Here is a 17799-nt window from a genome sequence, read left to right on the forward strand (position 1 = left end):
CGGCTGCGTGGTCCCATGGTGTTTATGCTTGCATACTATTGTTTGTACAGATGAACGTGGTACCTTCAGGCGTTTGGAAATTGCTCCAAAGGATGAGCCAGACTTGTGGAGGTCTACAATTTTTTTTCTGAGATCTTGGCTGATTTCTTTTGATTTTCCGATGATGTCAAGCAAAGAGACACTGAGTTTGAAGGTAGGCCTTGAAATACATCCACAGGTACACCTCCAGCTGACTCAAATTATGTCAGTTAGCCTATCAGAAGCTTCTAAAGCCATTTCTGGAATTTTCCTAGCTGTTTAAAGGCACAGTCGACTTAGTGTTTGTAAACTTCTGACCCACTGGAGTTGTGATACAGTGATTTAAATGTGAAATAATCTGTCTGTAAACAATTGTTGGAAAAATGACTTGTGTCATGCACAAAGTAGATGTCTTAACCGACTTGCCAAAATTATAGTTTGTTAACAAGACATTTGTGGAGTGGTTGAAAAACTAGTTTTAATGACTTCAACCTAAGTGTATGTAAACTTCCAACTTCAACTGTGTATGCTTCAACAACGATATGCATAGAAGTATCAGTAGTAGGTGTATCAGTAGGCTATGTTCCAACCCTGCCATGACTTAGCTAGCCTATATTGACTTCGAAGATACAGCTCCTTCAAATTATTTCTATAAACACAATGTATATAGTGACTTGCGAGCCTATATCTTTCAATGTTTCCACAGTTCAAACAATGCTATTTAACAACTTTCCATCAAAGTTACCACAACCCCAGAACCCAACCTAAAGGATTATGTTCTCACAAACCAACCTATGGATAATTAATAACTCTACTTCAATGTTCCCATAAACCAACTTACTGTAAATTACTCTACTTCAATGTTCCCACAACCCCGCCAAGCTGATGGCTATCCCTATGCGGCACTTTGCCACGGGCCAGAGTAAAAGGTCAGATGTTGATTAAACAAACAAGTTGTATTAGCAGCGATCAGCGATTCAGCACCACTGAAGTGGACAGCGACTTTTTGAGGGGCAGCCATTCAGCCTGGGTGCCAGTATGTTTCTACTTTCTTGCCAACTCCTTATGGAATTGTCATGCCAAACAATGACTGACAAGGAGTAAGCAAGATACCAGAAACAATTATTGGACCAGGCTACAGCCATCCCCAGTAGAATCCCTGAAAATGGAGGAAGGCCAGCCTAACCAGGCAGTGATTAGCCTAGAAGCCTGGAACCGGGAGGCTCACCTATCTGTTCAGCCTTTTTCAGTCATATTGACTTTTTTTTTAAAACAAACCTTAGAATTGTTAATAATAGGGAATAGATTGTAAGCAAGAATGTACCTCTCCATTTCTTTGAAATCCTAGCCTACAACACAAGCAATAGTAATGATACATCTGCCTTAAAGCACATTTTCCACTGGTTACATTGGACAGTATCCAACAGATATTTAACCATGCCAGTCAATTGTGAACCAGTTCATTAATGATAGGCTATGCCACAAATCTTGCATTATTCATCAGACTTCAGACAGTAACCTAATATTACTGTGGTTTTCTCTGCCAATATCACGCCCTGATCTGTTTCACCTGTCCCTGTGATTGTCTCTACCCTCTCCAGGTGTCGCTTATTTTCCCCAGTGTATTTATCCCTGTGTTTCCTGTCTCTCTTCCAAGTCAACCAGCGTTTTTCCCGTTCTCCTGCTTTTTGCTATTTTCCTTTTTCTATTCCTCCCGGTTTTGACCCTTGCCTGTTTCTAGACTCTGTACACGCCTGTCTGACCATTTTGCCTGCATTGACCATGAGCCTGTCTGCCACTCTGTACCTCTTGGACTCTGATCTGGTTTTGACCTTTTTGCCTGTCCACGACCGTTCTCTTGCCTACTCCTTTTGGATTAATAAACATTGTAAGACTCCAACCATCTACCTCCTGTATCTGGGTCTCGCCTTCTGTCATGATAGCCAATCCCAGTGATGAATAATAGGTGCTGCTGAGGCAGGGGAGAGTAAACGCTAGTCAAATTAGTATGCAGCCAGACGCACTCCAGAAGGTGTCAGTGCAATAACATGAATAGAACCATAGAATTAGGAATAGGATCTCTATGGATAGAACTGCATGTCACCATGGTAATGCCACTCATTAGCATTCCAAACGACTCTGAGTCTCTCTACGCCAAACAAATCTACTGATGTCTGGCCAACAGGTACATGTACTTCTACACTAGGCCCCCTGGGTATAGACAAATAAAAGGGGAGCAGGAGGGTGTCCTGACCCCAGCCTATTAAAATGTCAGCTGGCATGTTATCCGTTCTCCTTTTCTGTTTACGTGCCTCTATACAGTGATTTCCTATAGAAAATCAGATCTGCTTTTGAAATGGTTCTGACACCAATGGTCCAATGAGATGCATGTTCTAACAAAAAACCATCCATCTTAATGCATGTCTAATTTCCTTTGAGGATGACCCTGAAAGGGAGGCCATGATAAATAAAAGGCTGAACGAGTCCTCTGAAGATAAGAGGAAGACCGAAGAGTAGCTGACATCACCATGGCTGTCTTAGGAGGACTATTCTATACCCACTCAGCAGTCAAAGTGAAGCCTCTCTGTTGGATGATTGACTTTTTGCCTCTCACCTGTCTTATTTTATGAAATGATCCTATGATAATCCAGACACGCAATCCCAACTCAAAGGGGGTGTTCACTTACTTTCAGACCTATCCTCTGTTGCTAGGCAACTGTATCAACACCCTGATCAGCTTGACTGGTGTACCTTTAAAAGGGAATCTCACATCTCCTGTTTTTTCCTTCACTGTTTCCTCTTTTTCTCTGTTCACCAGAGCTGTCTTTCTGTGAACCCGTTAGGAGACCTGTGAGAGAAGACTTCATTCAAATATAATACTTTATGCTTTCTATACCAGGATAGCCAAGCCTCACATGCAAACACCAACGCAGTCCAATTCCATTCATTCTCAACTTCAGGGTAAAATGGCTGACAGCCATGTATTCGGGAAGACCGTGATGAAGTCTGCATTTCTGCAACTCCTAACGCCCATCTCCAGAGAGGAAATATTAAATATTATTTCTGAACAAAACTTCAGACTACCTTGATTTCTAATAGGCTCCTTTAGAGGGGCAAGAAGTAGATGGGTGAAAGCTGAGAAGGAGAAAATTGTGAAGTGGGAGAGTAGGGTGGAGGAAGCGACTGATAGTACAAGGCAAGAGGGAGGGAAGGTAGATAGCCTAGGTCTTAGTTCACATTCTAAACTTCTCCACGGCCTAATTAATCTAAATGAGTCGACTCTGCTATGACCTTGGCTACAAATAAAGTACATAAGAGACTATATAGATGCATATTCTGAATACATTTGCAGTTTTCACACAAAAAGGCAAAGATTTGATGTTGATTACTAAAATGAATTTTCTGTTTGGTTTCATACACTTTTTTTTTCTTCAAAAGAAGGGTTTCCCAGAGGGCTAGGCAGAGGGTAGGAGGTACATAAACAGACAAACTGCATTGAGCTCTCTCAAGCCATGGTTACTCATCTTTGGATCGTTTGTCTCCTCTGGCAAAGGAGTCTGTTGATTATGTTTGGCAGGATCCTGTCCCAAATGGATCATACTGCACTGTGTCTATGGCCTGTCGACAAAGAGAGCTGAGGCAGAATTACATTTGGTATGTGGTCTGCGCTGATGTTGTTTTCGCTGTGTGGCCGGTATGGATGTTTACTGTGGTCATGGAGGTTTGCGGTTGTGTTCAGTCTGTGCATTATGTGGATGCTACGGTTTGTTGTGGTTGGTGCTGTGATTGTGGTAAACTCATGTGACCTCACCTCAGTTTAAGCAAATCTGTGCATAAACCATACAGTGAAATGTAACTTACTTTATTGGAGGACTAAGTTCACCTTAACCTCCCCACAAAAAGAAAAACATTTATATAGGAAGAAATACAGTGGACTCATTTCATGCTCCAAAATCTAAAGACTACTTAATTGTTACATTTTTGCACACAGGAAGACTGTGCAAACAAGCACACAGAAACCATTCATTAACTTTCCAACCTCTACCTTCCTAACAGAACAGTTGTCACAAAGTCTTTTTCAGTAACCCAGCCTAGACCCCCAAATTGATTTATCAATCAAGGTTATTGCTTAGTTATTAACTCTCCCCAAATGGATGCCTAGTTCTTAATTGGACAGGAATGAAAAATAAATAACAGAACCAGCTGCCACCCTGCCCTCCAAGATTTGAGTTTTACACCCCTGATTTACATCAAGCTGATAGGACAAGCCCCTACTACTGTAACCAGCACGTATTTGAGCTTTTCCAAGCCACTGTGTATTTTCAGTCTAAGGCACCCATGCCTTTGAGCTCATATAGCAGGGAGATAAAGACAAGCTACCTTGAAATCTGCAGACAGACACAGGCTGACTGGTTAAGGGGGCACAGTGAGATGCGGTAGTGGAGATACAAGTTCTAATGACACTCGACAGTTCTGCCCACTGGCAATGGGCTGGCCTTTAGAGGCCCACCTTAAAATAGATCAGGAAAGAGAGTTTATGCTTCCCCTGAAGGCCAGGTGGCATGGTATGTATGTGTGGACAAATGTAAGCTGTACTGACATAGAGGGGTTATGTGTTAGTGTGTGTCTGTGTAGAGTATATGTCTGTGAGCCTGGATACTTCTGTATGTTGTCCTTATGCTTTAGGATGCCTTCAAATAAAAACATAGTGGGGTGGGGAGAAATGATTCTGTAAAACGCTGTTCTACCTTTTCAATTGGTTGACGGATACGTCCTTGTAACTTTTCTGATGAACAGAGCAACACAACAATAGGCCCTGCCCCAATTGAAAACATTGAGTTGTTCCATTTTTACGCATCAGTTTGTCTAGTTTGAAGGCACCCTGAGTGCATGTGAAAGCGTCAGAGAATTTGTAGAATTTCGACTGTAGACAATAGTCTGGTATCTTCTATCACCCTAACTGTTGTGGTATCAGCAGTGTGGGGATTTCAGTGACACTAGGTATTCAGTAGTGTTGGGGTATCAGCAGTGTGGGGATTTCAGCAACACTACAGTAGGTATTCAGTACTGTTGGGGTTTCAGCAGTGTGAGGATTTCAGTAACACTAGGTATTCAGTAGTGTTTGGGTTTCAGCAGTGTGGGGATTTCAGCAACACTAGGTATTCAGTAGTGTTGGGGTATCAGCAGTGTGGGGATTTCAGTGACACTAGGTATTCAGTAGTGTTGGGGTATCAGCAGTGTGGGGATTTCAGTGACACTAGGTATTCAGTAGTGTTGGGGTATCAGCAGTGTGGGGATTTCAGTGACACTAGGTATTCAGTAGTGTTGGGGTATCAGCAGTGTGGGGATTTCAGTGACACTAGGTATTCAGTAGTGTTGGGGTATCAGCAGTGTGGGGATTTCAGCAACACTACAGTAGGTATTCAGTACTGTTGGGGTTTCAGCAGTGTGAGGATTTCAGTAACACTAGGTATTCAGTAGTGTTTGGGTTTCAGCAGTGTGGGGATTTCAGTGACACTAGGTATTCAGTAGTGTTGGGGTATCAGCAGTGTGGGGATTTCAGTGACACTAGGTATTCAGTAGTGTTGGGGTATCAGCAGTGTGGGGATTTTCAGTGACACTAGGTATTCAGTAGTGTTGGGGTATCAGCAGTGTGGGGATTTCAGTGACACTAGGTATTCAGTAGTGTTGGGGTATCAGCAGTGTGGGGATTTCGGCAGTGTTAGGATTTTAGGAGCGCTGGGATTTGGGCGCCAGATGTCCTGCTGCTGACTGTCGTGTGTTGGCTCTGGGAGTGCTGAGGCTGCCTAAGGGAGGTGTGTGTGTCTGTACATTTCCATTTCCCTTTAATTTGAGCATTTGGAGGTTTTGTACAGTATGAAATATATGCTTTATGAAAGGATGTGTTGGTGAGGTACAGTAAGGGAAATTATTGTTTACTTCAGTAAGATCTGTGATTCAGCCACTCCCCCGGGCTTGAAGTGGCACGAAGCCAGTAACAGTCAAGGACAGGCAAGTTCAGAGGTCAGGTTGGTAACACCAGGTCATATTACTGGACATGCTAGGTTAACACTTCCCTTCAGGCAGCTTCAAATAAAAGTCTTATGAATTCAGCCATTTTTTCTGAATATATTTTCCTGCTTCATACTATATGTCTACTGGCATAAGTATGACATTATCAATCCTCAGGCATTATGTCACTCTTATGGCAGTGTTATGTAGGCTCTGTGTACGTCCTCCTCAAGTCAAGTGAAAAATAACTACTGTCTGTTTAACTGAAGCCAATAGTTTAAAGGAGGATGTCCTCACATGTCTTGTTATCTGATTAATCAGACGGAAGCTCCAGGCTACTGTGTGAGAACGCTGACTAAATCCTTAATAGGGGAGCTCAATGCACCACCATGCATTGAGTCACTTCTAACGTTTCTGTACCATATCTATTTGAAATGTTACGGTTGGAAAATCTCCACAATTTGGCCCTTAATTACCATTGAAGAATTTGTATTTGTTATTTTATTTATTTAACCTTTATTTAACTAGGCAAGTCAGTTAAGAACAAATTCTTATTTACAATGACGGCCTACCAAAAGGCAAAAGGCCTCAGGCGGGAACGGGGGCTGGGATTAAAAATAAAATTTAGGATAAAACACACATCACGACAGAGAGACACCACAACACCACATAAATAGACACCTAAGACAACAACATAGGGTATCTAGTTGTTACAGCTCATCACCTAAGACAACAACATAGGGTATCTAGTTGTTACAGCTCATCACCTAAGACAACAACATAGGGTATCTAGTTGTTACAGCTCATCACCTAAGACAACAACATAGGGTATCTAGTTGTTACAGCTCATCACCTAAGACAACAACATAGGGTATCTAGTTGTTACAGCTCATCACCTAAGACAACAACATAGGGTATCTAGTTGTTACAGCTCATCACCTAAGACAACAACATAGGGTATCTAGTTGTTACAGCTCATCACCTAAGACAACAACATAGGGTATCTAGTTGTTACAGCTCATCACCTAAGACAACAACATAGGGTATCTAGTTGTTACAGCTCATCACCTAAGACAACAACATAGGGTATCTAGTTGTTACAGCTCATCACCTAAGACAACAACATAGGGTATCTAGTTGTTACAGCTCATCACCTAAGACAACAACATAGGGTATCTAGTTGTTACAGCTCATCACCTAAGACAACAACATAGGGTATCTAGTTGTTACAGCTCATGATAGGTATTTTTCATTGGATTTTATTTGTTATCGCTGCCATGTCAAACTGAAATGCCATTAATATGGTAATGGTAACTCATGGGACACCGCAACAAACACCTGTTCTGTTCAAGGGGAGAGCTTCAAAATGGGAGATGAACCAGATTGTGTGCTCAGAGTTTTATAAACAAAAATAGAATACTCTTTTCTGTGATTTTAACAACAATATCACCATGACAAAGCATGAGAGTAACAACAATTCCAGACATCCAGTAAAAGTTCAAAATTCATTGATTAGTAAAAACATTGTGATTTTATAGTGTGAATTATCATCATACAGTAAGTTGTACTACTATGGCTGACCACTGCGCCTATCCGGTGTGTGACAATAAACATGTATTTTTTTATTTTCTATTTTGTGCCACACCTTTAAATATACCACATTTGTGAACAACACAGTAACATTTTCCACTAAACTACATATTTACTTACAACAGGAATGCCATGGCATAGTGCCCTCACCCATGGCTAAAACAGAAATGGGCTCATATGATGGAGTTAAAAGAGTGATCAATAGAGACAACCTTGATGCCCTCAATCACACAAAATATACAAAAAAATAAGAACCCATGAATTAACTTAATTGTTAACAAACTATGTAATACTAAATAAAGTGTTACTTGATGGACTTGATATGACCAAATGTAAAGCACTTAACATGATGTATTTGGGTCCTTTGATCTACATCAGAGAAGATGGCTACATTGCTTATAAAATTGGAAACAGGAAATCACGTACTCGATAAAGGTCATTAAATGAATCTGTAAATACGAAACATCAATCTATGATAGATAAGGGTAATATTACACATTGACACACAGTACATTCCTGCAAGCTTCACTTACACTTTGTGTCCATCCACTGCCCTCTGTCACAGTGTCTTAGAGCCTGTGAGTCATTACAAAAGCTACGATAAGAACATTGAACCTTCATCCATCCCTGAACTCATGGTGAGTCTAGCGGTGTACTGTAGGGACCCACAGGATCAACACTCACTTGTGTGTACCTGTGTTCACTGTGTGACGAAAAAAATGGTGCAACATTTCTTTCCAACGTGTGAATTGATCCAATAAACAAAGAAAAGTGCAAACGTGAACATGTACAGTATGTAAGATATGATGGGCATGGTGAGGGTTAATAATGGAACAAAAACAGGAAATTGGTGTCTGTGCTTTCTAATACAGGAGTCTTCAATAAAGGGTTATAATAAGGATTTGGTCACTAGTTCTCGTGTTGATTGAATCATGGCAGTTGTTTTCTTTGCGGTTCATTAATCAGAACCTCAAACAGAAGTTAGATAAAGCATCAGAGGTTTCTTTCTTTATATAAATATAAAATCCTTACACCACTTTAAAGTTAATGTTAACCTCTTTTACAAGTATAAATTACAATTTAACTAGAAAATTGTTCAAATTGACCTGCCTATCTCCTTGTAATGAATGCACCTGCAATAGAAAGCAATCATACTGACTCCAGTGCATGCCACAGCTCCATGTAGCCTAACTCACACACAGATCCTCAGTCATGGGCCCGCAGCATAAAGTGAGTCCTGTCTCTTTGCAAAATAAATATTTAGTACTCATTTGGATGGGACCATGTCTTTTATGACTGGTTCTCTGTTCAGGTAGGTGGCCCAGTAGACCAGGTTGAAACCACCGAAGAGCACGGGGAACATAATCCGGGACATACGGTCGATTTTGCTGACGCTGTTGAAGGTCTTCTTGTTCTGCTCTGGCTTGACCTCTGGCTTGGCCTTGTTGGGGTCAGAGGTGGCGCTCTTGGAGATGGTGGGCAGACCACTTTGGTCCTTGGTGACGTTCGGGGCATAGTTTGCCACAGCAACGGCATAGGAGTTGTTCTTCTTCATGGCGGACGCCTCCTTCTTCTGCTGAGGAGAGAAATAAAATACACATTAGAGACTTTGGGGGTGTTTGCAAGAAAATGAGAGGCACTAAAAGCAGGAGGTGATACTCTGAGACAGTGTTATGACAGCTTCCTGATCCTTCAAGTGTTTGATTGTTACTAGATCATGGTGTTTGTTTTCTCAGTACCTCTCACACAGCTAAGAGCTCACCTCAACAAGGTGTCAGACAGGGACTGGAGATCAAAAGTACAACACTCCATGTCTACTTGACTTGAGAGGCAATACCTCACAATGGGATTTTAATGTCACTGAGACACTGTAATAATTAGTCTGATATGAACATGGAGCACATCTGTTGTATAGTAGCCTATAGCTACTTCACAGTAATTATGATTCTGCCTTATTAACCATCTGTGATGTGTTACCATAAAAAAGTGTCTAATCTGATAAATTGCCTGTTAAACCTTATGGGTTTCATCTGAATATCAATTTGGATTGAAATGTACAGTACCTTTAAGGTCCTCAAGGAGTGTGAATCTCTTTGAAGTCTCTCGTGACCATTTTAATTGGCCCCACTTGTCAAATATGTATTATGGCAGGATATATGTATGGCTACAACCAGCATAGATAATAATAGTTATTCTGAAGTAAAAGCACAGCCATCACTTTCAATGTCACACCCATTTCCCTGAGTATGTGAGCTGTGGAGAGAAAGTGTAATTATCAGATAGGCTGGGAAAAGAATGAGCTGAAATCAGAACTACTTACGGAATGTGATTGTTGCTGTCACATAATTCTCTGGCTTAACTGTATCAACTGTCTCTTCCTTGAGAGATCACAGATCCTTTCTGCCTTTCTCCTCTGCGTTTGAAGCACCCACACGCAGCTCCTCATCTCCTTTTATCTTCCTTTCTTTCGTCCCTCCCTCTCTTTTAATAAAGTACTGCTTTAGATTCAATATCTCAACATGGATATTCAATGAGGCGAACACTTCTGAGTACTAGACAGCTTGATTCGAGTTTAATTAATCTATTTCTATGCTTCATTTTTGTGCATTTCCTTTACATTTACATTTAATCTGTACATTAACTGAATGTATGATATTGTTCAAATTGTTATTCGTCTTAACATCTGTTGTTCACTTGTTTTACACATGCCTCGTCACATCACCAAATGGAAACTGCTGTTAGTGAATACAGTAGAGTGATAAAGATGCAGTGTTCTTAACTCAAATGCAGGATTGCATGTGACAGTCAATTTAATGAGCAGCTCCAAGCACAATACGTGACTGTCAGTGGTCAGTGTGGTTGCCATAGTTACCTTGACGTTGACCACACTTTTGCCATCCCAGGCCCAGCCTCTTTTGGTGAAGTAGTTGACGGTAGCAAACTCGATGAGGGCAGAGAACACGAAGGCGTAGCACACGGCAATGAACCAATCCATGGCCGTGGCATAGGCCACCTTCGGCAGAGAATTACGGGCACTGATACTGAGAGTCGTCATAGTGAGCACAGTGGTCACACCTGTGTCATTACAGGACAAGAAAACCAAAAGACAACAGTTCTTAGAGAATGTAGATCACAAGCTGATCAAAAATGTTGACAGTAAATTAATTTCAATGATTCACAATAGTAATTCCATCTATGGTAAGAATACTGTAGTACTGTGTTCACTTGTTTTTCCATTGTGTAAAAGACAATGGTATTTCCATCCACATTGAAAAAGCTTATTCTTGTGGATGATTCTGTGGTATTTTCAGAAAGAAAAAATGCATTTAGATTACTGCATTGCAGGAGAAGAAGAAAGAACAAACAAACCTGGAGAACTTTTTCAGCAGACACACGCATATAAATAAACAGGGAGTTGTCCGTCATTTCCTCCTTCAAACCTCTATGACTAAGATGACACTGATAGTGAAACAATGTGTTTTTTTCCCACATGGCTGCTGACGAATATGTTTTTTTTGCTCATTTTTCATTCCATTTGAGGGAACATGAAACTACATCAAACAACATCAAGCAGGCTAACGGGGTAAAATATCAATCCCCCGACTGCGAGGATCAAACAGCCCGTGGGGATGTGTTTCAGAGGCTGGAAGTGGTACCTGCATTAATAATTTAACCAGGACAATACCACAAAGTCAGACATCATAAAACAGAGACAAGGAACAAGTTCTAAAAGAAACACTTTACTTTAGATGACCTTTGCGTTAAGCCCTATCTAGCCATTCCTAACACCTAAATGACATGATACATGACATAATGTTATCTATTAGCATACTGATGGTAGACTTAGGGATCGATCCATAGTGCTAACGGGCCACGTTATAGCGCGATTGAAATGTAAAGGTCTTTTCCGATTGATCCGACATACTCAGTGTTGACCGTTAATGCAATCTATGCGAACACGGTAACATCGCCTTTGAATTTAAAATGCACTGTAGCGCGGATCTTCAGCACTACGGATTGAATCAAGCCCTTCATGTTACAGTGTATTTGTGAGATATTTGACAGGAGAAAGTCAAACAACATTTGTAGGAAATTGTTTTGTTTTAGCCCGCAATTGTTTATGTCATTCATTCCTAGCTACCACAGGGGGAGACAAGTTACAGAGTGTGCCTTTATAGCATATTCCTAACAACTTCACGACGCCTGTTCATTCTTTCGGTGAAGAATGGAAAGGGAGAGAAGGCAGATGTGTATCAAATCACAATGAAGAGAACGAGAAATCAGCCACAGTTCTTTGGCCCCTCAGAAACGGCTGGATTTACCAGTGAGTATCTGAATATGAAATCTTTAATAACCTTGCACGAATAGATATACTGTCTCAATGAGTGACTCACGAGGATTATCACTGAACATGTTCAGAATAGTAATTAATGTGTTCGATGCACTGGAAAACTGAAGGAGAATTGTGAACAGGTTAATAGACTGAAAATCCTGCAGGTCTTGAATGTGTATGGTGAGTTGACCCCAAAATGTCAACAATAAGAAAGACCGAGCTCATAATATAAAAGTATCCAAAGGAAAACAAAGCTGTTCCATTAGTGGATAGACTAGCTCTTAAAATTGCAGAAACGTATAGAAACTATTCTACAATCATTTAAACCAAAATCAAAGCATATAAAGAGAAAATGGTTAAAGTTGTTTTTATATGGGGGCTGTTTAGTTGCAACCAAGGGTATTTAGAATAAGTGATCCTTAATATGCCTGTGGTCTGTGTTTACAATGAGCACTAAAGGGGTAGTTTGATGTCAAGGCCACTTAAAATACATGAATTTTCTCCACTAAAAGACCTATTAAAAGGCCTCCCATAATGTTAAGCCATTCAACTGGACACAGGACATAATCTTTATATCAGTAAGGCTGTGAATATACAGTACTGACTGGCTTTGAATACATGGAACCCCAGTGCATAATTCGCCCTGATTATATGAGGGGAATCTACATTATGGAGCAGACAGAGAGTGTATAGAAGCCCCAGATTAGAGACCTCAGGCTTCAGGTCCAAATGGGATATACTGTATGGGTCTAGGCTTTTTTTTTTAACTCTGTGGTAGACTGGGCTTCTTGTAACAAGCATGCTGAGGGCTCGTCAGTGTGGCCTCTTGGTTTGCTCCCCTCGTCTGTGATGCCTTGGTAGTGTTTTAATCCCAGCCCCCATCCCCACAGGAGGCCTTTTGCCTTTTGGTAGGCCGTCATTGTAAATAAGAATTAGTTCTTAACTGACTTGCCTAGTTAAATAAAGTTTAAATAAAAAATAAATACATAAACAATTACCCTGTCAGATTTAACACCCCTAATTACAGCAGTGGAGTTCTGTGGTGGTTACATGAGAGACTAGTTCAGTCTGAGCTTCTACACTTCATTATGTGCATCATGTGACTACAAATCAAATAAAAATGTTGAACAGGCTCTGATCTAAGAACAGGTGTTTGACCTGACTGTAGATTAACAGGTAGGTTTTTGACCTAACTGTAGATTAACAGGTAGGTTTTTGACCTGACTGTAGATTAACAGGTAGGTGTTTGACCTGACAGTAGATTGACAGGTAGGTGTTTGACCTGACTGTAGATTAACAGGTAGGTTTTTGACCTAACTGTAGATTAAAAGGTAGGTTTTTGACCTGACAGTAGATTAACAGGTAGGTTTTTGACCTGACTGTAGATTAACAGGTAGGTTTTTGATCTGACTGTAGATTAACAGGTAGGTTTTTGACCTGACTGTAGATTAACAGGTAGGTTTTTAACCTGACTGTAGATTAACAGGTAGGTTTTTGACCTGACTGTAGATTAACAGGTAGGTTTTTGACCTGACTGTAGATTAACAGGTAGGTTTTTGACCTGACTGTAGATTAACAGGTGTTTGACCTGACTGTAGATTAACAGGTGTTTGACCTGACTGTAGATTAACAGGTGTTTAACCTGACTGTAGATTAACAGGTGTTTAACCTGACTGTAGATTAACAGGTAGGTTTTTGACCTGACCATCTAACAAGCGTTGTTTGGCTTGAAAAATGGAACATAGGATGTGTTTGACTTGACCATCAATGTGTTTGACCTGACCGTTGAGGAGCACTCATGACCTAACCACTAAAGAGCAGAGACTACAGTGAATATGTTTTACTTGACTACATAGGAGAACATATTCTGCCTGACTGAAGACAAAAGCTTGTGGCAGTAATTGCTATCTGCTATGAGTAAATAATTGTGTTTGAAAGCGATGATTTGAAGTGCTCACCAAAGACAGTTCTGGCGGGTACAGACTCTCTGTTCAGCCAGAAGGAGACCTGGGACAGGATGACGGTCATGATGCAGGGCAGGTAGGTCTGGATCACAAAGTAGCCAATCTTCCTCTTCAGGTGGAAGTGGGCCGTCATGACAGTGTATTCACCTGCAGAGAGACAATGAGAAGAAAATATACAGATGAGAATGTGTGTGATAATTGTATCTTTTTACACAAGTGTTTAAAGAGATTGTTGTCTCTGCTTGGTGTCTCTGCTAAGATCCAGTAGTGGCTACTGGTCTAGACTAGGGTTGAATGGCGGGAACCCGGTTAACGTGTCAAAAGTAGTTCTGCAGGAGGGGTGAAGTCAGGCGCAGGAGACTTAGGTACGTGAAACACGTTTAATGAGGAATGCAAGTCCAAAGAACCGAACCGACAAGGCAGGGTAAAAAATAATTCCAAAGCATGACAAACACAGTCTAGGAATGTAGCGGGACGCAGCCCAGCAACCCTAATGCCAAAACGCGTAACGTATTCTTAAGGACAAGAAAACAATAATCCCCAACCTACAACAACTGACACGAAACAATCCCGCACAACCCCCACACACACAAAACAAACAGACCCCACTAATTACGAAACACAAAACAGGTGCTACCCTAACTAGACATTACCAAACGAAACAGAAAAGGAAATCGGTGGCAGCTAGTAGGCCGATGACGACGACCGCCGAGCGCCGCCCGAACGGGGAGAAGCGCCACCTGTGGACGTTGTGACATACCGAGATTTACCATGATTTACTGCCCAAAACCACTCCCTTTTCCCATGATAAATAACTGCGAGAAACCGGTAAATTATTTATATGAACAGCATGATGTGAAATGGAACTGTTAAATGATATGCAAGGTCTTCTCTACGACCTCTGCATGATGAATCATCAACGCTCAGGGTGGGGAGAGACAGCCCATCTCAGATTGAAGGGCAGTTCACAATGCACGTATCTCTATTATCGCATCATGGTAACTTTTGTTCTTGTGACAGGTAGGACTATATTTTCTGCAGCATTGTCTATAATATAAAGAACTAATGCACATCTAATTGACCCATCTCCATCTAGCTTTCAGTGGTCACCTTATTTTTGAATTGTAAAGATGTTTTTTGTATTGCAGCTGAATAGTTTTAAAATAGACTATCACTCGAATATCATTGCTTTAAATCAGTGCACGCGTGAGCACTCTCTCGCAGTCTTTCTCTTGCTCCATCAATTCCATTCATCACAGATAATCCTGTTCTAGATTGATATACTGTATAGTGCATTCGAAAAGTATTCAGACCCCTTGACTTTTCCACATTTGTTACTTTACATAGCTTTATTCTAAAATAGATTAAATTAAAAATGTTCCTCCATAATCTACACACAATACCCCATAATGACAAAGTGAAAACAGGTTCTTAGAAAGTTTAGCAAATTTATGAAAAATACAAAACAGAAATACCTTATTTACAATGCAGTATCAGCCTTATATTTATATAATTAATGATGGATTATGCATAATAAGCTTCTAATTTATAGCCTCTGTCTCTTGCGCAATACGCAAGCACATGTGCTCCACTGGCCTCTCCTTAAAAAACGCTGCTTAGCTCTTGGCGTCCCATGCAGGATAAAGCTATACTAGAATAGCTTGCTGGATATTTTTTTGTTTTGTTGCATTTCTTATACCAATAGATCATTTGAAGAGGTGCGCAAGCTCGCGTTTGCTGAATGTTAAATACAGCAGCCAACATAAATCACAGGTAGTTTGAAAGTAGAGCAAACCCGCAATGGCAGTAGGCTACAGCGTTATTTATTCAGACCCATAACTATTCAATCTTCGTGAAGAGAAGTGAAAGCTGTCATGACGTTGGCCTCTCCCTTTTGCACACAATCCACCCTGTGTGTAAAGGGTAGAAAAACTCTAAAATTCCAGGAAAGTCTCTGGCCACATGGCCCATAGAGAGACAAAGGAAATTCTTCCAACTCATAGAATTGAAGAATCCAGCTACGAACTGATCCGCTGGTACCATTTTGTGATACTCAGAAGAGACAATATAGCCATATTACCATAAAACTGTTTATATAATAGACTCAGTTTAAGACTTGCCTCATATGGGTGTATGGAATGTATTGATAAGGATAAAGCTTTTGTAAGACATTGAGATGCTATGTACTGATGTAATGTGATAGAATTGTATTTCTGTAACCAAATCTAACTCAGTCATAGGCACGCCCCAGGGACATATACAGGACCAGGCGTCATTTGACCAGCCTGTTCGATGGGCACTATAAAACACTCCCTGATTTACATTTCCTCAGACCAGGCCTACACTCATGGCTAATAGGTTTTACCTTCCAATTCCTCTACTGAAAGGGAACCATACCACGTGGTTAACTTTTAGACTATCGATACTGACAGAATAAGAACAAGTTTTTGATATTAATTATTAGTCTGCAGCTAAGTAAATTATATCATTGAACGCGAAGACCAACGAAGCAACCATTCGATGACGACATTAATGAATGTCGCTCTGAAAGATCCATTCTAACCGAGAGAGAGAGAGAGAGAGAGAGAACGCGGACAAAACTCCCAAACAGAACTACTCTCCAACAAGAATCAGAACGACACACTGAGCGTAAATATATATATTGATTGCAATTGTTCCCGAATGAGTGAGCCTTCAATTGTCAATTGTTAATGAACTCTGTGTAAACTTCTCAGCTGACCATTTATGACCCATTGTTCAACAGGCCGACCAGCCTGTTTAGCCAGTAGGGCACATTCCGATACCAATCCTTTGTGACAATAATTACTGTTTGTATGTTTTCTGTTAATTACTTAGTGTAGTAAATAAATGATTTTAAGACAATTGATGTATGGATGATTTTAGTAAAGACTGGGTTCGTGCAGATACAACAATTTACGACGTTTTGGAATGAGACTGGACTAGAGGTAAATACACCATTTAAACTAGGAGATAATCAGCCTATACTATAATAGAATATAATATTATAGTAAAGGAAAGTTATATTAGGAAAATTATAGCTTTGTAATCTGAATATTCTCCTTGGTTGCCCCGACCTCCTAGTTAATTACAATTAAACGATTAATCAGTTTAATCGCGTGATAATAATTACAGGGAGCTAATTGATAAACATATCTTCAGTTTAATGGTACCCCCAAAGACACGACATATTGGTGCCCCGTGTGAGGAATCTAAGATAGAATTGGACTTTGCTGTGAAATTCTATATATCAATTGTGCAAACAGAATTGTACAAACAGCCTGCTATCTAAACAAAGTGATTGTGCATTTTCCATTGGGAGAAGCTATTTAGAGTGGCTCCGGTCTTATGTCGATAGCAGTGAGGGATAAATTCCAGTTTTAGTCCGTTAGGCCAAACGGTACTATTTCTGTCGGTCAATATTAACTCCTAGAGTAAGGTTAGAAATTAGAAGTTAACTGTCCGGTAACCGAGCCGAATAATTTGCCTACCGCACTAAGACAGTGTGGGCAGACCGTATGCGTATCTGTATTTAAGTACCGTGTCGCTCCGGTCAGCATAAACGCTAGCAGAATATGCTGAATGGGGTTAAGGTGAGACGTCACTAGAAAACCCACCCTTTCCATAGTGAAAGGATCCTATTTTGGTGCTTGGAAGGATAATCCTGAACCAAGTAGCAATAGCTTAGCATTACGGGCAAGCTAAGAGAGAGGGAACATTTTACCCTCCCCGTACCACGTTTAAAATTCCTCCGTAGCGCGACGGAAGTCCGACCTTTGTACTTCCGTTTAATTTCAGCATTCTGCACCCTGGTGGTGAAGAATTGCCAGTACATCTCTAGGGGAAATCCAAACGTGGAGCACG

At 40.7% G+C, this 17799-nt stretch overlaps 1 protein-coding gene across 2 annotated transcripts in view; it reads right to left on the reverse strand.

Annotated features, from left to right (window-relative positions):
* Positions 1-7542: 7542 nt before the first annotated feature.
* Positions 7543-17799, reverse strand: part of LOC106610930 (gamma-aminobutyric acid receptor subunit alpha-2) — a 38789-nt gene continuing 28532 nt past the window's right edge. Inside the window, exons 8-10 of one of the 2 annotated variants that reach the window (XM_014210613.3) lie at positions 13912-14064; positions 10493-10695; positions 7543-9193 (exon numbers count right to left, since the gene is read on the reverse strand). In XM_014210613.3, coding sequence (XP_014066088.1) covers positions 8888-9193; positions 10493-10695; positions 13912-14064 — 662 coding nt within the window. In that variant the 3' untranslated portion in view covers positions 7543-8887. Of the gene's footprint in view, positions 9197-10492; positions 10696-13911; positions 14065-17799 lie in introns of both variants that reach the window. The other variant, XM_014210612.3, reaches the window with a different exon arrangement.

This window comes from Salmo salar, chromosome 09 (genome assembly GCF_965601325.2).
Source record: "Salmo salar chromosome 09, fSalSal1, whole genome shotgun sequence".
NCBI classification, from domain to species: domain Eukaryota; kingdom Metazoa; phylum Chordata; class Actinopteri; order Salmoniformes; family Salmonidae; genus Salmo; species Salmo salar.